This window comes from Corythoichthys intestinalis, chromosome 16 (genome assembly GCF_030265065.1).
Source record: "Corythoichthys intestinalis isolate RoL2023-P3 chromosome 16, ASM3026506v1, whole genome shotgun sequence".
Lineage (NCBI taxonomy): Eukaryota > Metazoa > Chordata > Actinopteri > Syngnathiformes > Syngnathidae > Corythoichthys > Corythoichthys intestinalis.
In genome coordinates, this window is record NC_080410.1 from 14,889,875 (window position 1) to 14,914,473 (window position 24,599).

General features: G+C 39.5%; 1 protein-coding gene across 7 annotated transcripts in view; it reads left to right on the plus strand.

Moving 5' to 3' along the window:
* The window catches only part of LOC130904477 (meiosis inhibitor protein 1), a 76,837-nt gene that overhangs the window by 2,975 nt on the left and 49,263 nt on the right, over nt 1-24,599 (plus strand). For all 7 annotated transcript variants that reach the window (XM_057817243.1, XM_057817240.1, XM_057817244.1 and 4 more), the window contains 13 exons: nt 2,194-2,299; nt 7,293-7,502; nt 9,114-9,292; nt 9,839-9,953; nt 10,059-10,178; nt 12,757-12,856; nt 15,860-15,994; nt 16,882-16,996; nt 18,653-18,744; nt 21,386-21,533; nt 21,690-21,801; nt 22,748-22,808; nt 23,295-23,392. In XM_057817243.1, the coding sequence (XP_057673226.1) occupies nt 2,194-2,299; nt 7,293-7,502; nt 9,114-9,292; nt 9,839-9,953; nt 10,059-10,178; nt 12,757-12,856; nt 15,860-15,994; nt 16,882-16,996; nt 18,653-18,744; nt 21,386-21,533; nt 21,690-21,801; nt 22,748-22,808; nt 23,295-23,392 (1,591 nt within the window). The remainder of the gene's footprint in view (nt 1-2,193; nt 2,300-7,292; nt 7,503-9,113; nt 9,293-9,838; nt 9,954-10,058; nt 10,179-12,756; nt 12,857-15,859; nt 15,995-16,881; nt 16,997-18,652; nt 18,745-21,385; nt 21,534-21,689; nt 21,802-22,747; nt 22,809-23,294; nt 23,393-24,599) is intronic.

Sequence of the window (24,599 nt, forward strand, 5' to 3'; positions counted from 1 at the left end):
ACAACTTTTGCATGTCTCCCTTGCTGCTGTTGTATAACCATTGGGGGAGGCAATAGTGGTAAAAACAGCAGCAGCCGGCTCTGCAGGTGGAAAATATTCAAATCAATGACAGAAAGACAACATACTGATATTTATTTGAGTGCTATATAGACCTATAGAATTAATGGTATATTGTTTATCAGATATTATTGGTTGTGTTTGTCAGGGAATGCGCGGGAAGGCAGGTTGTGTGGACCCAAAAGCAGTGAAACAAAAATGCAAGGCAGGAGGCAGTGAACTCAAAAAAACGTTTTAATAATAACTAACAAAAATCACAAAGTTTAAACAAAAGGACTATGGATCAACAAAACTTACGTAAACGGATGGACAGGTACGCGAGCGCTTGGACGGGTCTTGACTTTGGCAAGGACATAGACATTGACAATGACGCAACAAGGGGTGACAAGAAACTGGGTCTTTATATACACACGCAGACAAGGGGTAAAGAGACGAGGAACAGCTGGGTAACACAGGTGGATGCAGATTGCAGGATACACTGGGAGAACACACACAGGTGAAATCAATGGGTAATCACAGAGACAAGTCACACTAGGAAAAACCCAACAAAAAACCTAATAGTACCCCCCCCCCCCCCCCCCCCCAAGGGACGGATCCCAGACGTCCCCTGGAAAAACAAAGTCCCAAACATGGCAGGCAGAAAGGGGCCGGAGGAGGGAGCAACAACAGCCCATCAAAGCTAGTCAGGCGGGCGTCCTGGTCGCCAGACATGGGCCGACCACGCGGGTCGATCGGGAGGGCGCCCGGGGCGCCAGACGTTGGGCGACCGCACGGGCTGGTCAGGCGGGCGTCCCAGACGAGGCAGTGCTCGGTCGTCCATGCCGCCAAGCCGTGGCAGGAAACGGGGAGCAGCATCGTCGGGGCGAGGGTCGGGACAGCAGCGGTGTCGTCTGCTGGCGGGACAGCAGCGGTGTCGTCTGCTGGCGGGACAGCAGCGTGGTCGCAGGAATCTGCTGGCGGGACAGCAGCTTGGTCGCAGGAATCTGCTGGCGGGACAGCAGCTTGGTCGCAGGAATCTGCTGGCGGGACAGCAGCTTGGTCGCAGGAATCTGCTGGCGGGACAGCAGCTTGGTCGCAGGAATCTGCTGGCGGGACAGCAGCTTGGTCGCAGGAATCTGCTGGCGGGACAGCAGCTTGGTCGCAGGAATCTGCTGGCGGGACAGCAGCTTGGTCGCAGGAATCTGCTGGCGGGACAGCCGGCGCGGGCACTTGACTGCGGGGAGCCGGCGCGGGCACTTGACTGCGGGGAGCCGGCGCGGGCACTTGACTGCGGGGAGCCGGCGCGGGCACTTGACTGCGGGGAGCCGGCGCGGGCACTTGACTGCGTAGAGCCGGCGCGGGAACTTGACTGCGTGGAGCCGGCACAGTAGCCTCGGTAAGCCGAGCCGTCAAGACGAGCCCACGACGTCGGCGTGGACGAGCACGCCGGGGCTTTTTGAAACTGTTCATGGACAGACTGGGTGGCATGGAATGAGGGAGGCCTGAAAAAACCCGAGAGGGTGAAAAAAAAAAGGGCATGAACTCAAAATCTGGGTCGTGATCACTGTCGGAAAGAAGGTTAATTAAGTCAGGGCCTTCTTCACATTCAGAGAAATCCAAATCCAAAAACAGGTGAGGAGGAAGGCTGGTGGATCGGAGGTTTCCCGCTGGGTCCATATTTGGTTGCGTCATTCTGTCAGGGAATGCGCGGGAAGGAAGGTTGTGTGGACCCAAAAGCAGTGAAACAAAAATGCAAGGCAGGAGGCAGTGAACTCAAAAAAACGTTTTAATAATAACTAACAAAAATCACAAAGTTTAAACAAAAGGACTATGGATCAACAAAACTTACGTAAACGGATGGACAGGTACGCGAGGGCTTGGACGGGTCTTGACTTTGGCAAGGACAGACATAGACATTGACATTGACAATGATGCAACAAGGGGTGACAAGAAACTGGGTCTTTATATACACACGCAGACAAGGGGTAACGAGACGAGGAACAGCTGGGTAACACAGGTGGATGCAGATTGCAGGATACACTGGGAGAACACACACAGGTGAAATCAATGGGTAATCACAGAGACAAGTCACACTAGGAAAAACCCAACAAAAACCTAACAGTGTTGTTGTTTCACGTTGTTTTATTTTTGGTCTAGATGATCGACCAGCTCAATGTGAAGAGTTTTTTGCCAACGTTCAACTTCTTAGGGAGTTTGGTGGAAGCAATTCCCAGTGTGGCCCTTACCTTGGTGACCCATTTTGGTGAGGCCCTTACTAATAGAAGATACTATGCTCTTATCCTAAACAGAATTGTAACAAATGCGTGGTGTTTCACTGATCTCCACATTCACTCACATAATGAATGTTAACCCAATTTGATTATATTAAAAAATATTTAAGGATCTATATTTCATGTTGCATCACAACAATGTCTGAAAGGCCTTTACTTGCTCACAGTTGACAAAAAAAGTTAACATCTAGTGATCTGAACCCTTAAGAAGGCAAGGAAAAATACAAAACCCCTTCAGGGGTTGAATAGAATTATTTTTTTTCTCCTCGTAAGGAGGCAGACTAAAACTTTAAATTATGTATTTGAAAAGATATTCCTCCCCCGCATGAACTACCGTTTCAGTCTGATACCTGTTCCACTGTTTATTTATGACTTATTGACCGCATCAGGCTGCATCCCCTTTTTAGATAGAATTTACTATATGCTGCTTTACCTGTATAAAGTAAATCTGTTTTTTTTAGAACTATATATCTGATACCGTTGCTTTTTCTTATACCTCAATCAATTTAGTCCTTACTGACCTTGTCGATTACGCTCCAACTACTCGGAGATAAACTTGTTGTCATCCTCAGAATTCAATCTGCATAGCCAAAACCCATGTCTGCTGTGTCCCACAAAATCACCTAATTTTTGTTCCCAAAAAAAAAAAAAAAGTTTTAAACATTTTACAGTCCCAACGTGCCGCCTTCAGAATGTGAATTATTTTTAAACAAGAATAACGTAGAAAAATGCTTGTCTTTATTAAATGCTCCATTGAGTGAGTCTACTCAAATCCGCTCACACTGCTGAGAACAGCCTCTCACTTACACAATGAGCTGCCATGGCACACTACCGCTCGTGATCAACAAGCTTAACGATGATTGATACATTTGGGATTTTAATGGTAGAGCCTGCTCTTAGACAGACACGACGTCAAATAGACAGCAATAATCTCTGTGCAGTTGCGTTATTTCACTGTATAAAGACACAGTTTTCATTGTAAGCAGCATCAATTCCACCATGAATGTTGGGCTCTAGCTGTAGCGATGATGTGCCATATTGTACCTTGTTTAAAAAAACGTTTTAAACATGTTACTGTCGCACCGTGCCGCCTTCGTAATGTGAATGATTTTTAAACAAGAATAACGTAGAAAAATACGCGCCTTTATTAAATGCTTCATTGAGTGGATCCACTCAAATCCACTCACGCTCTGTCGCTCACGCTGCTGAAAACAGCCTCTCGCTTACACAAAGAGTTACCACAGCACACTACCGCTAGTGTTTAACAAGCTAAACGATCACTGACATATTTGGGCCTTTGATGGTAGCGCTACCAAGCTTCTATGACAAGATCAAAGCTATACCCCTGTCAATCATCGTTAACTTTAAACAGCTACTGTAACTCCAGGCCACTGTTGACCAAGAAAAGCAGCAGAAGGGAAAGTGAGAGGCTGTACCAGCATGAAGCAGAAAACACAAATATATTTTTTGAATTAAAAACCCGATCCTTCTCACCCGATTCCGATCATCTAAAAAATGGTGCGATAGGCCCGATTTACGATCATGTGATTGCATCAGGACATCCCTAGTTTTGACATCCCAAAGAAATTGAATGAACTCAAACAAACATCGCAGACACATTCAAAAATATATATCAGCTGTTTATATCTCTACATATATAATGTGTTCGTCAACTTTTTGATATCTATGCTCATTTTCTGTCTGTACAACTTATTCAACTTGATGTGCATTTTCATGGCTTTTACAAGCGCCACTTGGAAGAAAATTGTAGTAAAGGCGCCTGATGCTGATGCAAGATGCAGGCTACCCCTATTGACTGTATACTGTATGTCTGTCTGTAGCCCGTCACTCAACATGTCTCCGTGGGGTTGTTATGATTACCAACAACAACCCTACACTGAAAACACAGAGTATACGTCACACTCTTGCTAAGTGTATGTCAACCAAGCAGAGCTAGTCAAAATCGTACTCCTTTTTACCCGGTCAGAATTTTTTATTTTATATTGATCACATCCTAGCAAGGAATTTCCCTGATTAGGGAAAGTTTAAAATTTTGCTGAAATGCATTAATCCTTACAGTATGATGTGTCCATCCTTCACGTCTTTCTTTACCTCTGCCAAAGTCTTCCTAATTTTTCCTAATGTTTTTTGCATTCCACTGTCTGTCTGTCTCCAGGTTCTTGTCAGCCTACTCCCTCTACTTCTCCCTTTCTTGCTGTTCCCAGTCTCATCTTGGCCGTCTCATATTCTTTGGTTTAATCAAACATGTCTGGAAGCCTTGCTTGGCTCTTGATCTGCTTCACAGAACAGCCTGGCTTAAGCTTGACTTGCCTACTTAGTCAACGTTTGCTGTCTCTCCTCTGCTGAGTCTCTCTTTCTGTTTGCAGCTGCATCATTGCAATGGAATTAAACATTCTTTATCCTGTATTTCCTTTTTCCGCCCACTCTCTCTATGGACAATGGCTATGGTTTGTATGGTATTACTTGACGTTTGTGTTTGTACAAACCTGTTTTTATTTGCTTGAATCTACCTCTGCATACGATTATTAATCAAACTCTAATTTGCGTTCTGGATGAAGCTATAAATATTCTGTAAAACTGAGAAATGAATACAGCAACTTGCCAAGCACAATACACAAATAATTTGCTAAAATATAATGAATTGAGTTGGAGATAGGTGGGCTCCTTTGACAAAGGTACAACCAATTAAGAAAGTCAGTCATATTGTATGGATTTTTCCTGCAACCAGGGTTTGTGCAAGAAGAGTACTTTCATTCCAATGTAATTAGCAATGTCTAATGTTACAAATGTATGTTTAATAACAAGGCTAACAACAAATATTTTAATCATGATTAATGGCATGCGATCCTTGTAATTAATTGTGAGTAATCACATTGTTACACAATTCAATGCATAATTTAAATTAATTTATAGTTTAATTTAGTTTAAATGTACTGCCAATGGAGTGGCAATGCTGTACAATTTGTTGGGCAAACACTTCTAACAATTTTTATACTTAACCCTAAACAAAATAGTCATAGTTAATCTGAACTAATATGTAATCAAAGCAAATACAACACCAAAGAATTGCCGAGATATTACACTTTTGGGTTTGTTTTTTTCTCAAGAAGTTGTTTTGTGTAAGCCTGCCTCGATCCCTTCCTCCCTTCATGTGATCTATACACTTGTCTTTACTTCAGAGCATCTGTCTATTTCTGCCTCTGGCTATCTTTCTTTTGCAACTTTTTACTTAGCGCAATCGTTTTGCAAATCTGAGTGACACACTCTCTCATCACGCTGAGAAGTGTCATGAGCGTGTCATTAATGCTCTCATTCAAGAACCTTCTATCCTCTGATGTATGTTAAATTGCAACTTTTCTCTGTAGCAGATATACCCCACTCGTCTAAATAGCAACATTCGGCATGTTTTGGTCACAGCTAGAAGGCTTATTAAACTGGAACTTAACAACTGCACTTTGCTACCAAGGATTTTCCTTTCTGGCATACACTCACACACAAACAAAGATAGCCTTTAGTTTCAATGGTAGGTGTTTGTACACACTCGGAATGACATATTTCAGTATTGAAACAGTAATAATCCACAGTTGCACCAACACAGGGTAATTAACAGTGTTGACAGTAATGCATTACCGCGTTACTGTTATCTGATTACTTTCTTTCAGTAACGAGCAATCTAACGCATTAATTTTTCCAAACCAGTAATTTGAAAAGTTAGTTTCCTTAGTGTCTGTGTGTCACTATTTTGTTATTGCCTCATAATGCATGTAGAATGAAGAATATTGTAATCATGTACGAAGAGCATTTTGAATAAAAAATGTTAGAAAGGTGCCCAAAGGTTCATTTCCATGGTAAGTGCTCATAGTTACTTCCTGTTTTGGTCTCAAGTCACACGCGCTAAGTATTTTGAGAATGAGAAATCTGTGACGAATGCGGGTGCACATTCGAGCCGAATGCAGCCACCTGTTGAGATGTGCGAGGAAATGTTGACCTGTGTGCGTCCATGAATGAACACGAGTATTTTTCCTTCGTTCTGAAGGGTCGTAGTGATAGGTTGGAGCCGCTACATGCGCAGCCGTTTCGTAGCTTTGCCGTTGCAATAGCGGGTAATCATTAATCGAGTCTGCAAGCATTGTTCACGTCATATTCGTTTTGCACATCTGTGCCGTGAGGTGACGCGTTCGTTTAGCATCTTCGGGATGTGTTTTAAGTCCGATTGAGTGTAAAGTCCTCAGTTGCTGCCACATTTTGTGGCCAAATTGACCGCGTGTGTGTGTACGGCATACTGCCGGGTTGTACGCGTGCATTTGCGCCTGCCCCCCACCTTTGCATTTATTGCACTGTTTATCCCACAATTCATTTGTGTGTCGTTGATTATTGTGCAGTCAATTTGCGTTGTTATACATTGACACTAATATGCTGTTAACCCTAACTCCTAAATCCTAACCTAAAATACAGAATTTTTTACATAAGGCTTAATCTTTGTGTTAACAGGACTTTAATTAGTCGGTGGAGTTGATTTCAACAAATTCCATGCAGTTTGTCAGTTATTTGTTAGTTTCAGGCCTCCTGAGTGGATGAGCTAGCGCGAGTCAGTGGTGGTTGTAATCAACTCCATCGACTAATTAAACCTGCGCTTACTCAAAGATTAAACTTTATTGGAAAAATTCTAATCCTTCTCTTCAAATTCAGTCATTGGAAAGTCAATTACATGTGATGATATTTTTCTGTTGTCATTCTTATGTTTGAGGCCGCAGAGGGAGAAAATTTGACAAAAAGTAACCAATAAATTACCTTTAAAGTAACTTAGTTACTTCAATAATAATAAGTAAAGTAATTACATTACTTTTTTGAGGTGTAGTAATTAAATTACTTTTTCAAGTAATCTGTGACAACACTGGTAATTAAGTTTCTTGTTTACTGCCACCTTTGTCTTGACTCTTATAGTGCCCTTGCTTGATCGCCTCTGCTCGGTTTTGCTGTATCCGGATGAAGAAGTGAAGGCTTCAGTTGTCTATATGTGGCTCAAGTTGCTGGGAACCACTGGGGGCTCAGCAGCTCAGTCCCTGCCAGTCACTGTTCGAGACAGAGTCTGTACCCTGTTGATACAGACCTTTGCCAATGCCAGTCACCCCCAACTCATCAACAATTGTATTGGTGAGAAACTTATATCCTGTCTATTGTTATTACTTCATAGTAGTATTAGTCATAGTAGCAGTAGTATTTTTATTAACTGTCTTTGTTTGTCTCTACCTAAATTTATTCTTTTATTTAAGAAATCAGTGCACTGAACTTACTGAAGTTTGCGTCTGTCTGTGACTAAATAATTGAGAAGAGCATCATGAATAGAACCACAGTGATTCACTCAGTCAGTCCAGGGCTTAGCCAGAGGCTAAGGAAATAAACATACAAATTATCTGCATCAGTTGTATATCTGAACTAATGTCAAACAGTAGGTCGTGCATGTTCTAAATCAGATACCATGTTGCTCCCATGTTAAATATGCACCCCCTTTCCTAGGAACATTCCTAAATTGGCAAAAAAAAATTACTGTATCCAGTTATTTATTTATAGTATGAAATTAAGATTATAATCTATTCACTCTCCACTTTGCCAACGGCAAATTGAAAGATGGTGTGGCGATGCGAATACGTATTACCTAAACCACACTGAAGCTGAATTGGTTGCTCAAAGTGTGTCTGCATCAAAATTGGTCAGCTTCATAAATGGTTCAATTTGGCTTCAATTCGAGTTGAAAGTAGCCCCTGCTGCTGTTTGGATGAGGATCACAGAATTTCCTGGCTGAGTTGATAAAAAACTAGCTCTAATGCTGTCATTACGGTTGTCCACAACGGGCCCCGAATTGAAGCATGTATGTCTGCCGTATGGTTGAATTGTTGATGATCTATGTGTACTACAATTCACAGTAGTTCTTGTTCATCAAGTATGAGTGACTAATCACAGTTTGTTCGTTTCACGCCAGCCAAGTCCGGCGATGGCTTGTCCCATGGCCATAAGTAGTCATTTAGTCATACTTAAGGATTTAGTTAAATGCTATTATCCTTCAAAGTTCTTCATAAGTATTGTAAAAGAAACAGTTCTAAAACAATTTAATTGAATACAGTTTAATTTTATTTTAGGAATGCACTGTAGTGAATAAAAAAAAAAGAACATTAATTAAGTCAATTTTTGACGTACTACTTAAGGGAGTCCGCATCCCCCTGGCAGTAATTGTACCACATTTTGTGAACCATTGATCTATTGTATTATGTGTGTATAAGGAAGTTCCAGAAGAGCATGATCACTTACTCGCTTCAGAAGGTAACTTGTTTACTGAATGTTGTTCCAAACATGGATGTTCAGGATCTTCAAAATGACATGTTTTGGCTGTAGATTGGTGTGTATTGATTTGCTTTTTGTTAAAAATCCACAATTGTCAACATGAGACCCGTGTGGTTCATACTATTAACATTTAATGTGCTCTTGTATTTTTTGATGTCCTCAAAACTACAGCATATATTAATAATCAAATTGTGGTTCATTCATTCAATGTATCGTTCAGCACATTGCATTTATGCAGCATTGTACTGTTCTCAAAATTGTTTGGGCACCATGCTAATGTACAGTAGCTAGCTACAGTAACTAAGGAGGTGTTTCTGTATCAGATCTTTAAAATAACTTATTGTAAAACTATAAGCATGTCACTGCCCTGTGTAATGTTTCACTGGCATCATTATCCGTTCTGATGATGTATCTTCCATTTTATAGCTCTTCTTTGGCTTCTAGTGCAGTGGGGAGAGGCAGTGTCAGTTCTTATGAGCAATGCTGCTGATCAGTTAATGTGCAGCCAGGATCAGAACATTCACATTTCAACCAGTCAGAACTCCAGCCAAAACCAAGAGGAACAGATTCCTGATCACTGCCATCTCCCGCTCATCCTGAAAAAGGTCTTTGTTCAAACATCCGGCCTGTATGATCAAAACATGCATTTGGATACTGAGAAGGTCTAATCCTGGATTAATGTGTCTTTGCAAAAGGAATCAAGGGTTTCTGCTCTAGATAAATATTTTTGCGCCATGTCTGGGAAATCAATGTGTAAATCAAGGGGTTAGTTTATCTCATGTTGGGTCACATGGCAGAACAGCTCATGAGACTTTAGTTGATGACTTTGTGCATTCATACAATGAACCTAATACGTAGATACAATCACTGGTGAGAAAATATTGGCAAGGCTTCTCATCAAATGAGCCAAAAAGACAACATGAAAATTTAAGCTGAGGAAATCCTGTCTAAGACTCGCTCCTTTTCTGTTACTACTGAAACCCTCCCTTCAAAACATATATACACCATGGCAGTACGCTAAAATTAATTGAAAGAGGTGATATTGCTTGTCTTAAGTTGCCAATGCTAGTGAATGCATGAATCGACATTTTCAGAACTTGATCTCTAAATGTGGTTGGGGATTTCTAACAAAGTCCATTCCCCATTTCCAGTTACTGTTGAGTGGAGATGATACATTGCAGGTGACCAGTGCAAAGTGTATTGCATCAATTCTCATTCATTCTCCAATTCAATACAGTGCTCCTTTCATCAAAGCTGGCATTCCAGGTTATCTCACACATAGATTGCAAATAAACTTTCTGTCATTTCGGCAAGACCTAGAGCACCAATACCTCACTCTTCTCTCTTTTTCTGTCCCTCACTTGCTCTCAGAGTTTCTCTTTGATCGGCTAGCTAATACAAGCAGTGAAGTGCTGCTGTGGTCTGTCTACAGCTGTTTGGTGTTACTGATTGAAGACCCAATTTTCAGTTCTCAGTGTCACTCAGTTTACGGTGAGGAAGCGTTGTATCATCATTAATTTTGCTTTGACTTATTCTGCAGTGAAGTTGTGGTAAATGAATGGAACTTTCTTGAACCATCCAACAATAAGCAGACACATTTGATGGTGATTTTATCCATAAATGTGAGAAATTCCAAAAGGTTCAGATACTCTTTCATACCACTGTTACGTGCATTTGGTCAGGGCCATCCAAATATTTTTTTTAAAAGTAAGGCCATTTCCACACATAGCAGGGTATCTATCTCGCAAAAGGAACTTTTTCTACCGTTTGGCCTATCCTACCATTCACATGCAGACGCATATTTTGGACATTAAAAACGAGGGTTTTGATGCGTTGTCATGTGTACATTAATAACTGTAGGTTTAGCCTGCGACAAAAAAATGTTCAAACGTCATATGTGCTACCCTTGATTACATTCAGGTACTGCGCTTATGCTCACGGAGGATTTGGAATCTTACAACATAACATACTGTATACATTGCGAATGCATTAAACACATACATAATGCACAAATATAAACACGACCGTGCGTGATAGCGACCTGTGCTTACATACTAATGGTTCACGAACATCTCACAAGGCAATTGCTAAAGAGACAAAATACGATGATTGAACCATTTTACTTTTTGTCATTCACTCTGTGCTTGAAAGCACATCAAGGAATATGTTAAAAAAAAAAAAAAAAAACTCCTGCTACATGTGGCTATGGCTTTACTTTAAAAAAAATATTTGGATGTCCCTGACCAAATGCATGTACAGTGGTATGAAAAAGTATCTGAACATTTTGCAATTTCTCACATTTCTGCATAAAATGACCATCAAATGGGATCTGATCGTTGTCAAAATCACACAGATGAAAAAAAAACCCCGCTGCTTTAACTAAAACCACCCAAACATTTATAGGTTTTCTTATATTAATGAGAATAGCTTGCAAACAATGACAGAAGTGGGAAAATAAGTAAGAGTACCCTCTGCCCAAGGACACTTAAAGAGCAATTGAAACCAATTTTTTACCAAACAATTTAAGTCAGGTGTGTGCCCAATCACTGATGATTGGTTTAAAGCTGCCCTGCCCACGATAAAACACATACCTGGTAAGAATTGTCTTGATGAGAAGCCTTGTGTGGTGTGCATCATGGCTTTGTCAAAAGAGCTGTCTGAAGACCTGTGATCAAGGATTGTTGATTTGTATGTATAAAGCTAGGAAAGTATACAAAACCATCTCTAAAAGTCTGGATGTTCATCAATCGACAGTCAGAGAAGTTGTCTACGAATGGAGAGTTTGGCACTGTTGCTTCTCTCCCAAGGAGTGGCTGTCCACCAAAGATGACGTTCAGCGCAGAATACTCAGAGAGTTAAAAAAGAACCCTAGAGTGTCTGTTAAAGACTTACAGAAATTACTGGCACGGTTCAATATATCTATGCACACGGTAACTATATGTAAAACTATGGCTAAGAAAGTTATTCATGGGAGGAGTCCACGGAGGAAGCCACTGCTGTGTAAAAAAAACATTGTTGCTCGTTTAGTGTTCGCAAAAAGGCAATTGAACACTCCACAGAAGTTTGGGCAAAAATTTTGTGGACTGATGAAACCAAAGTTGAATTGTTTGGGAGTAACACACAACGTCATGTGTGGAGGAAAAATGGAACAGCTCATGAACATCAACACCTCATCCCCACCGTGAATTATGGTGGAGGGAGCATCATGATTTCGGGCTGTTTTGCTGCCTCAAGGCCTGGACAACTTGCAATCATTGATGGAAGACTGAATTCAAAAGTTTATCAAGATGTTTTGCAGGAAAACCTGAGGCTGTCTGTCAGACAGTTGAAGCTAAAAGGAGGATGGATGCTACAACAAGACAATGATCCAAAACACAGAAGTAAATTAGCTTCAGAATGGTTTCGGAACAAAATACACGTTTTGCAGTGGCCAAGTCAAAGTCCAGACTTATACCCCATTGAGATGCTGCGGCATGACCTAAAGACAACGATTCATGCAAGACATCCCAGGAGTCTGACTGAACTAAAGCAGTTTTGTAGAGAAGAATGGGCCAAGATTAGTCCTGATCGGTGTGCCAGACTGATCTGCAGCTACAGGAGGCATCTGGTAGAAGTTATTGCTGCCAAAGGGGGGGCACAAAACATTAAATGTTGATTGTTCACTTACTTGTTTTCCCCCTTCTGTCATTGTTTGCATACTATCCTCATTAAAATATGAAAAACAAAAAATGTTTGGGAGGTTTTAGTTAAAGTAGACACTGTATTTTTCATCTGTGTGATTTAGCAAAAATCAGACGACATTTGATCGTGATATTATGCAGAAATGTGATAAATTCCAAAAGCTTGACTTTTTCATACCACTGTAAGAACTGTCTTCTCATTAAAAATTGGGAAGTTTTAAAATTAGAGCACTGCGCCAACATGAAAATCCCGTTGCGCTGCATTTCATTCCCAAGCACAGTTGTGCAACCCTTGGAAATAGAGCCAGTGTTCGGTCATTGGGTGATACAATATAATTGTGTTTTGAGGAAAGTTGTGAAGAGGCATCTGTACATTGTTTTGTGTGTAGGTATTGAATCCCTGGTGAGCAGTCTGAAACGGGCAGAGCAGCTAACCAACGTGGATGTGCTGAAGCAAGGGCTTTTGCTACTCACTAAGATACTGGAAAGGTAGAGCGGCTCAGCAACAAAAAAAAAAAAATTAAATGACAGTATTACACTCTTGATGTATCTACTGTTATAGAGTCAAATATCAGTAGGATAGAAACTGTCTACTACAAAAAATTTGTGGGTTGAATTAAAATTGACAACCCTAGTTCACTAAATATACAGTGTTCAACCACTTTGCTCTTAATTTAATTAGCTTGTCCATTTTTTAAAACTGCAAACTCTACTTACCATTCATGTACCACTGGTGTTACCATCTCTGACTACTTTTTATTTGTGTCACCACAACATTGTTGGGTTGAGTTACTGTGGATTAACGACAGTTATTTGCAAAAACTTGAATTTCAAATGTTCATTCGCTGCCATACTCCTAGTTCAAATGGATTGAACGTTTCCTAATGATAAACTTATTCAAAGAGGTTTTATTTAGTTTTTAAGAGCCACATGATGATACGCCCATCATGATCAGGGGCACTGAAAGAGTTCATAGAAAAAAATTAATGTCGATACAGTGGGGTAGATAAGTATTTAGTCAACCACTAATTGTGCAAGTTCTCCCACTTGAAAATATTAGCGAGGCCTGTAATTGTCAACATAGGTAAACCTCAACCATGAGAGACAGAATGTGGAAAAAAAAACAGAAAATCACATTGTTTGATTTTTAAAGAATTTATTTGCAAATCATGGTGGAAAATAAGTATTTGGTCAATACCAAAAGTTCATCTCAATACTTCGTTATGTACCCTTTGTTGGCAATAACGGAGGCCAAACGTTTTCTGTAACTCTTCACAAGCTTTTCATATACCGTTGCTGGTATTTTGGCCCATTCCTCCATGCAGATATCCTCTAGAGCAGTGATATTTTGGGGCTGTCGTTGGGCAACACGGACTTTCAACTCCCTCTGCAGATTTTCTATGGGGTTGAGACCTGGAGACTGGCTAGGCCACTCCAGGACCTTGAAATGCTTCTTGCAAAGCCACTCCTTTGTTATCATGGCTGTGTGTTTGGGATCAATGCCATGCTGAAAGACCCAGCCCCGTCTCATCTTCAATGCCCTTGCTAATGGAAGGAGATTTTCACTCAAAACCTCTCGATACATGTCCCCATTCATTCTTTCCTTTACACAGATCAGTCGTCCTGGTCCCTTTGCAGAAAAACAGCCCCAAAGCATGATGTTTCCACCCCCATGCTTTACAGTGGGTATGGTGCAATTCAGTATTCTTTTTCCTCCAAACAAGAGAACCTGTGTTTCAACCCAAAAAGTTCTATTTTTGTTTCATCTGACAATAACACATTCTCCCAGTCCTCTTCTGGATCATCCAAATGCTCTCTAGCAAACCGCAGACGGGCCTGGACGTGTACTTTCTTCAGCAGGGGGACACGTCTGGCAGTGCAGGATTTGAGTCCCTGGCGGCGCATTGTGTTACTGATAGTAGAATTGTTACTGTGGTCCCAGCTCTCTGTAGGTCATTCACTAGGTCCCCCCGTGTGGTTCTGGGATTTTTGCTCCCCGTTCTTATCATTTTGACGCCACGGGGTGAGGAGGGAGTTGAAAGTCCGTGTTCCCCAACGACAGCCCCAAAACATCACTGCTCTAGAGGAGAGCTGCATGGAGAAATGGGCCAAAATGCCAGCAACAGTGTGTGAAAAGCTTGTGAAGAGTTACAGTAAACGTTTGTCCTCCGTTATTGCCAACAAAGGGTACATAACAAAGTATTGAGATGAACTTTTGGTATTGACTAAATACTTATTTTCCACCATGATTTGCAAATAAATTCTTTAAAAATCAAACAATGTGATTTTCTGTTTTTTTTTCCACAGTCTGTCTCCCATGGTTGATTGAGGGTTACCCATGTTGACAATTACAGGCCTCTCTAATATTTTCATGTGGGAGAACTTGCACAATTAGTGGTTGACTAAATACTTATTTGCCCCACTGTACGTAACGTTACGTATCTACGTAAAAAAATTACATAGTATGGACATTAGTATAAAATATTTTTTGAAGTATCAGTATCAAGTTTAAAATTTTAGTATCGTGACAACACTAGCGCGTCCTGCAAACACATAAAAAATATTTTTTCTATCACAGTCACTTCAATGCATGGATAATTAATTCATGATTATACACGAATTAGAGTTTAGCAAAACATTATTAGATAACTAAAGCATTTCAATTCACAATGCAATGTGTTCAATGAGAATTTTATAAAAAGTACTCATGTACTCTGTACTCATGTATGTTGATGACTATATTATTCAATCGGAGGTTTAATTAGATTTAAATGAACTGTCAGCTGGTTAACAAGTGGTTGTACATCAGCAGCCAGTAAAACACTGTCACATCTTTGGAAGGCTGTCATAGTTTTAATTGGATGTCACCCCACTCTCAAATTACAGATAGCTTTGAAAAAGTTGTCCTTTAAATTCTGTGGCACAGTAAAATGCAGCAAGTGCTCTTAAAGTGCTAAACAAGCAAAAGTACAGTAAAGCAATAAGCCAGCAGTCACATTAAACTGAGCGGTTTATCACTGCAAACCCTGTGTGTGCTGTTAAACATCGTAGTTTGAGATACGGTTAGGTTAAGTCTGGGCAAGGATGAGTTGTAAACGTGTTTGAGCGTAGGTGTATGTGTGGGTGTGCGCGTGCGTGTACGTGAAAAGTTGAAAGGCAGACTCCTATTGTGGCATCAGCGAGATATAGTTTTGTTGCTGCATTATGTAGCCCTTTCAAACATCAATATTTGGAATGTCAATAGTATGTGTTTGCCCTCTTTGTGTCTTTTCAGGTTAAGAGGTGAGATTATTGATAAGGGAAAAAACAACAACAAAGAAGTGCACATGATTTACATAGTGTTTATAAGCAGGTTGTCGGGTTGTAATGGTTTTGTAAAAGGCCAGTTTATTATTGATATTATTTTTTATACGCTGTATTATAAAGTCAGTTGATATACATTTTAGCGAGAATTGTATGTTTGTGTGTGTGTGTATGTATGTGTGTTGGCAGGGAGTCGACAAACGTGCGCCTATTTCTTAGTCCTCCAGCATTTGTAGCAGTTTCTCAAGCCGTTATTTGTGGGCTTTCTTCTCCCTGCCTACAAGTGGCAACACAAGGTTCCAGTGCTGCTGCCGGCCTCTTCAGGTACAACACGCATGACAGGCACATGCATTATAAATGTCAAGGACACTTGGACAATGTATTTTTTAAACATGCAAAAGCTGTTTATAATCGAGATAACCTTGAGGACTGATGACAAATAAATGAATCATTCCATGTGAAATACAATTTGTATAGAGTAGCTAACTTTTCTCACCACATGTTTACGAGACGGACTGCTTTCTCACTAGAGCCATATACTCTTGTGTATGCAAGTCAGAATAGTGCACAGTTGCATGTTTTCGTTGCTGTGCACAGTTCTTCCAGCCTCTCAAATTCAAGTCAAGTTTATCTGTATAGCCCTTAATCAAAGGGCTGTCTCAAAGGGTCTTACAGGCCTATAATTGAGATAAGATAACAACATCCCCTGATCTAAACTCTAAATCTGTCCTTTACGCACCCTCGTGCCAGGTACACACTCTGAGTAAAGCAACCGTAAGATGTAAGCGTATCTCATGAAATCTGATCTTGCTCACATTCTTCTTTTTGATTGTAGTAAATAGACTAAGTTCTTAAGTGGTTACACACCAATTCCCAGTTTACACGCAGTGCAGGGATCCAGACTAACCTGAAATTTTTCAGACATGTGTAGAACATTTTGGGGTGCACAATGTGAATTGACTCTCAGAATAAATATTCACATTTTGTCTCATTTTCACAATACAACTGATACTTTTACAGCTCATACTTTTACAGCTCATTCATGCATTTTCGCCAATATTTTGCCCCTATATTTTAACACAATCCAGGTGTGTTTTTCACTGGGCCTTTTGTGGGAACATTTCGTCCCGAGCGGAAGAATATGGCCTGAAATCATTATATAATGTCTTATTAAATGTTTAATGTATAACTGTTGGTTAAAACATCGCCAGATTGAACCACCAGTCTCGACCAGTCCAATACCAGGATTTACAAGGACTACTTAGGGCCATCACAAGAAGATTCTCTGAGCTTCAAATACCCAGATCGAATAGCCTGCAAAGCAGAGTGAGTTTGCTTTGAAAGCTATTCATACAGTATATGTTAAAGAAACAAAAAGAAAATGTTTAAAGTATTGCAGTATTATATTCTGTTGAATAAAGTGACAGGTTAAGTTGTCATAAAAATAAAGGTACAGGGTACCTCTGCATACGAATTTAAATTTGTTTCAATTAATGTTAATGTTGAAGTTAATGCTGTTCCTGTACGCACTGTGTGACTGACGAGAGTGAGAGAGATATGGAAGAGTGGGAAGCTTTTACTTTCGCTTTTCATGTTCTTTTGTTGTTGGCGTCGGCTACGGTGGACAGAAGCTGTGTTTTGTTGCACAAGCTCTGAAGTAAATTATTAAAAACCTGACGAAGCTGGCAACTTCCTTGCCGATGCTACAATAATCATAATTTTTCACCTTATAAAAACTGACGAACGAAGGCCTGACCTAGACATATTCCGGCCGTATTGTCGAGCCAGTTCACTGATGCGCACATCCACACTCAGATTTTTCTAGCATTTCCATCTTAATTTCAATAGTAAGCTTCACCTTTTTCCTTTTTTCACCACCTGCACTAACCTTCTTGGGACCCATTTTGATATATCTCTCAAGAAAAATTCACCATGCTGCTATCTTGTGGAAAAATGCTGTTGTAAATCGTCGTGTTTTGAACATATTGTCATACGTAGAGACAAATGACGGGTCAAATTTTACGTCAAATGTTAAAATGATCGTATGTCAATGCGTTCATATGTGGAGGTACCACTGTCCCTAAATGGAACTCTACTAAACACAATTATAATAAAGTTGAGAATATGTGTGTTAGGGATGTCCCGATCCGATCACCTGATCGGAAATCGGGCCGATCGCACCATTTTTCAGAGGATTGGAATCGGGTGAAAAGGATCGGGTTTTTAATTTATAAAATATATGTTATTCTGCTTCATGCTCGCACTGCCTCTCACTCTACCTCCTGCTGCTTTTCCTGGTCAGCAATGCACTGAAGTTTGACAGTTAAAGTTAACAATGATTGACAGGTTTGTAGCTTTGATCTTGCCAGAGAAGCTTAGTAGCTCTACGATCAAAGGTGGACATCTGTCAGTTATCGTTTAGCTTGTTATACACTAGCGGTAGTGTGCTGTGGCAACCCTTTGTGTAAGTGAGAGGCTGTTCTCAGCAGCGTCAGCGGATTTGAGTTGATTCAATGAAGCATTTCATAAAGACAAGCATTTTTCTACATCATTCTTGTTTAAAAATAATTCACATTATTAGGCGGTACAGTAGGACAGTAAAATGTTTGAAACTTATGTAATGTTTTTCGATATCGGATTGGGACTCAGTATTGGCACATTCTCAAAATCAGGTGACTTGGACTCGGGTGCAAAAATATGCGATCGGGACATCCCTTGTGTGAAACATAAATAATAACATTCATTCATTTCCCATATCACCTATCCTTAAAGATTTAGAAATAGTTTTCAACCTGAAACTATATCAAGTTGATTACACTATAAAGTAAATATAATTATGTTCAAACTGATAATCTTTATTTTAAATGACCAATAAATTCCCCCCACTTTTTCAAGATAAAGTCAGTTGAGTACTTCAAAACTATTTTCTCTCTCATTTTGTATTTATTCTTGAGCACTCACGAACCTTTTTTATCTCCATAGGTGAGTCTGGAAAAGTCACAGCACAGTAGTCTGTTCTCTTTGTCAGAAGGATTTCTGCTCCAATCACTGCTCTGTTTTCAAGCTGCTTGCAGGTCAGGCTCACAGGTTACATCTTTGGATTGTCAAATAAATTGCTCATTCAGTGTGTGTTCTTAGATTTTCAAAGCGCAGAATGATTTTGTTTTTGTTTTTTTACATTGCCATTTGATTTTTGGGGGGAGCAATTCCAGGCTGAGCACAAAGAATAACATTTTCGACTTAATCATATTAGGTATAACATCGGAAGGTTTAACATAGGTATATTTTTTAAGAGATTTTGCCTCTATACACTACCACAATTGTTTTGCGAAAGCACATAAGATTTAGGTGTAGACTTCCCAATAAGGTAATGAAATTGGTCATTTAGAAACAAAAGTCATTTTAAAAAATGGAGAATAGCAATAAACTTATTGGCTGCCATTGACCGAACGATCGTTACTAGCCCTCCCATTCAAAATGCATTGGACGTCTATTGCTGTCAATGTCAGCGAAACATCCTCACTCAATGCCAGTTGAAATGGATTTGATGTCTGCCACTGTCAATGGCAGGGAATGAGTTAAAGGTACATTGGTACCTCTACTCACAAATGTCTTTACATAAAGAAGTTTCCGGTTGAGACACGCCTCAACGGGAAAATATTGCCTTTTGTTACAAAAGAAATTTCAGGCTATGAAAGGCAAAAATACAGTATGGCTGGGACCCGCAGCTCCCAGAGTTTACTGAATGTAACATACTTATATACCCTACCCACCGACGTCACAAAACCACGTGCTCGCTGTGTGGTTCCGCCCACTTGTCCGTCATTTTGTCTCTGTATTAGCATTGTTTTCAATTGATCGAGGAATTTAAAATGCATTTCATGGAAAACCCGGTGCTTTCTGATGCCGTAAACTCACTGGATGTGTTGCATAAAAGGCGTTATGTGGAAAAGCTTCGTTCTATACAGTCGCCAGATCCATATTTGATGCCCAAATCGATGTTTTTCGACCCACTGTCTTCGCCCTGTCTGCCTGACATCTGCTACACTGATATTTACAATTATCTTGTCCACACAAAATCAGCCTATTCCCACGAAAATTTGAAAAACTTCAAGAGCTTGGAGGCTTATAAATACTTTGTTGCTGGTTGGGTGAAACAGGTCCTCGTCCACGAAAATTCGGCAGGAATCTATCTTGTGCTTGGAAAGGTGAGTTACGAAATTTTCAATTCAAAATCTTTTGTTATTGCTTACATCCACTGTCAAGTCTAATGTATTTCATGTCGTTTGTCAATGGAGTTAAGGCTTTTAATGTTTATATGGTTTAGCGATAGCACTCTCACTACATACATACGTGTATGTTGTCGGCGATTAGCCTCGCAATGATCTTAATTGTGGTTATTTGTCAGCCCCGTAGACGAGGCCAGTTTCTTTCACTTGGTACCAGCTAAATATTATTCAAAAAATAACGATGGTGGAAGAAAGGGAAGTCACAAACATCTTGAATTTGAAACTATGTCATACTACGTCGTATGTTGTCGGCGATTAGCCTCGCAATGATCTTAATTGTGGTTATTTGTCAGCCCAAAACCCTCTAAGTATATCTTAAATGCATCTTACCGGATATAAAATGACTACTACATAGTCTGTGGTGATTTTTTGGTGCCCACTTTTCACGTCGAATTGCAGCCGTCCATTTCGCTCTCCTCTTTGGATCCCTCGGAATACGGTAAAACTTAAAGTCTCTACTTCCATCTTCTCTGTTAGTGCAACCAACAGCCACACACGCCTTCACCATTTTGATTATTAATGTTAAGGAGCAGAAAAACACGCCGTAAATAGGAGAAATGTACGTAGCCGTAACAGGTTAACACTATGTTTTGACGGACAAGTGGGCGGTACCATTCAGGAGAGCGGAGTTGTGACGTCACGTGGGTAGGGTCTATAGGCTCTGCCATTGGCTATTGCCTAGCATTCCAATCGGCTAAGAGGGACTTCTACTGTATGTGTATATCCCAGCATCCTCTTCATTCGCCCCTCATGTTCCGACAGCTTTACATGACCGTATTAACTTTTATTCTTGTCTCTATTCTTGTTTTTTTATATTATGCACAACTCAGATTTTATCTTTACTGCGCAATTATCTAAATGTAACATATATTTGTTACATGTTTTATTGCATTGTTATGCATTATTAAAGATTTATGTCTGAATTTTGAAGGGCTTGGTACGGATTAGAGCATTTACATGGAAAACACGTCTCTACTTACAGGATTTTCAGGTTCCGAAACTACTTCCAGAACTGATTAATTGCGCAAGTAGAGGTACCAGTGTATTATAGTTTCATAAATGTAATGAGCCATTTTTAATCATTTTAGATATATATATATATTTTAATTAACCACTATTTTCTTGCCAAAGCAATTTTTGAAGCCAAAAAAGCAATAACTCTAGGGGGCCTGGTAAATCATCTGCAGAAAGAGACTTACTTTATTTATAGTTGCCAAAAGCTCAAGCAGTTTAATTAGAAAGTGCAAAGGGGTCTAATCCTAGTATTAAAAAGTAAATACTAGTATGTCCACCTCTTAATTCAAACTGAAAGTCTTCTCTTTGATTTCAAAAGGTGATATAAATCAATTGAGATGATCTATGAAGGCAAAATCATACCAATTCTATAAAGGTGAACCTCATTCTTTATCATTTGTATACATGCAAGATTGGCTGTGGAGTGTGCATCAGATCCTGTTCTGAAGGAGAACACATTCACAGCTCCGACAAAGAAGAGCAATGGCCCTGACTCACTGGAGTCTCTGTGCCAGTGCATGCTGCAGTGTTGTGACTCTGTCTGGATACCCACCGTTGTTGTGAGTGTTGGCCACAAACACACTTGAAGAATTTCAAACATCTGTGTAATCATCTACTCATCCAAACAGCATCACAAGCACTAATAAATCTTAAGTTTCTTTGAAAGTTGTGTACAATTTTCATTTGTGTGTATGTGCATGTGATTGTGTGTCCAGAGGATGTGTGAATGTGCACCGAATCCTCAGATATTACAAGTCTTCTACTCAATCTTGTCCTCCCAATTCACCCTGCTTCCATCTGTAACTACGGCCTTTGCAAATAAGATGGGTACGTAGAGTTTTACACATTTTTTTTCAATGTGTATATACTGTATTCTAGTTATCAGGGTAGCCGTGTAGGACAATGATGTCAGTGTTGTTGGTTTGGTGTTAAAACATTTATTGTCCATCAACTCATCCTGACCATAAAGATATAACAACTACAGTATGATCAGGACGATAATGTTATTAACTGAAAAGCCATTAAATGTGGTTGAGGACTGGAGGCTTTGGACTGGTATATTGGAATAAGTGCTTGATAAAGTATGAATATAATACAAGTATTTATCCGCATCTCTACAGCTCATCCTTTGAATATTTTGACAGTACTGAACGGCCTTCATATATACAACTACTGGTCAGACTGACCTTGTGGAGCTGTCTAATTAGAATTTTTTTCTGGAAAACATTCAAACCTCATGCAAAGACACTTTTTTTTTGCAATTCAGTGTGCCCAATCTGTAGTATGTGGTTTGGTAGCAATAAGATGAAATGTACAAGAAAATAGAAATGTGCGTGTCAAACAAAAAATGGCAGTTACCTTTTATTGAGACTTACCGTAACATAACAACAATGCAACTAAAATTTCTCTTTTGCTGCTTCCATTTGATTTAAAACATATATAGGTGCTAATCACAGGGAATAACATACTGTAAATTTTCTATATTTCACCGAAATATCAGTTCGCTTGATACATGATTGATTAATGGTAGATTATTTGATCTATTTATGTCATGCAGTCTCGTGCCTGCATAAAAAAATGAGTGGGTTGTGTCAGAAAAAGCATCCGCTGTAAAAACTGCCAAACAAATGTCAATTACCTGCTGTGGCGACCCCTGATGGGACAAGCCAAAGACAACAGCTTCATAGCCAATTACTTTGTATAATCTGTCATTTGTCATTCCACTTTTTCTTTTCAATTTTTAAAATTTTCCCTAACCTTTTCTTCCCTCCAGCATCATCTGGTTTCTATAAACTGGCATTGGAGCACAAAGGGATTTTCTGTGTGGGAAACAGGTACACAGTAACTGGATAACCTGAGGATATGCACGCATACGGCACAGTAATGGTGCCAAAAGTTTTATGTGCAAATGTGTAAATGTTCTAAACACTGTTGCCCCAGAACGTTAAGCCTTACCAGTTCTCTCTATTGGAAAACACGTGTGTTTCTAAACCGATACAGCTTTCTTCTCTGTGTCTTTGTGGTCTAGTAGTCAAATTGGGAGAAGGCAAAACTGGATGACGCTTTAATAAATGTGCCATGTTTAATTGTTAAAAGACAAAATGATGGCTCATCCAGTTGAGTATTTCATAGTTCTTTTTTGTTGTTGTTTGTTTTTTTTGTTTTTTTTTAAATGAATTCACTGGTGCCTTGTTCCATTCAGGTGTTCTGTATTTACATAACAGAGTCATTTTGGCCCTTTTCTTACATTTCCATATATTAATATGTATTTTCTCTCATGTGTTTTTTTTTTTTTTTTTTTTTTTTTTTTTTTTTTCCAGAAATACCCCTTTAAATGCAGCTTGCTGTGATTTTCTACAGAAACTCAGTATGTGTCTGTTCCGCCAGTCATTTTCTGCTCCTGGCATCTACCAGCAGGGTATGCAGATACAAGAACACAATAGCACCATACTGAGTGTGAACCACCTTATCGTTTCCTGATTAACTATAGTTTGTGAGTCTTAGTCTTAGTCATTCTATGATGATCTCATTAATTTGTGGTTTGTATTCTTTATGACCAACCGTTCTCATTTTCACAATCAGTTTCTTTATCGCGTTGTTTCAGTCGTCCGTTATATTTCTCATAATCAGACAATCAGCAATATGTTTTTGTGCCTTCTATGGCAACAGCTAAGCTAAAATGGACAAAAACTGACCCAGTCATGCTCTGAAATGACATCAAAGGCTGTCATCAGTGCAAGAGTGGGAACAAATCCATATTAACGACTGCATCTGAAATGGCATACAATAAAAGCTCCATATTGGGTATAAGTGGTACTCTGCTGAGTATTTATTACTTGGTAATGACTATTTAACCCCTGACATTTCTCTCTTTTTTTTCTCAGCTTAGTTAAGTAGTATAGTATATATAAAGGTATATACTCATGTATATGGCGGAAAACACTCAGTTGACTTGAAGTTCCGCTCTGAGACCCCCAATTTGGCCAAATTTCAAAATTGTCCTAGATGCATGTGTGATACATCATTGGAAAGCTTAAAATCTCAATTTTCTGGGCAAAGAAAATTTTTGAACAGGAGCGCATTTAAAAAAAAAAAATAAAAAAATTTTTTTTGAACAGCAAAACCCTATCTGGAGATGAAAGCACGCGAGAGCAGAATTACAGACGCCATGACTTTAACTAGATATTATCGCGTAATTACGTTGTTTCGATCCAATATCTGCATGTAGCATGCACCACTGAATGTCAAGACACAGCTGTGAATGGCGACAGCTGGATTTTTGGGGGATTTCATGGGTTAAACATGGTAATACAACAAGGGTTGCGATGCAGAAATCGCAGACATCAAGGAGTGGTTGAGATTTTCTTTTTCATATATTTACCCTTTTAAACATTTTTTTCCAATTTTTCTTTGTTTGGATCGATTATATATTATCTAACATATCGGAGAAAATGCGACAGTAAAAAAAAAAAAAAAAACATTTAAGCGATACTTATGAGGTGGATATCCGTGACTTTTTTTTTTTCATTGTGACGTAATTTGTTTGAAAGTTTAAAATATGCGAGTGAATAATTTTTTAAAGTCGTTTTTTTTTTTTTTTTTTTAAATGAAATATTAGACATAAA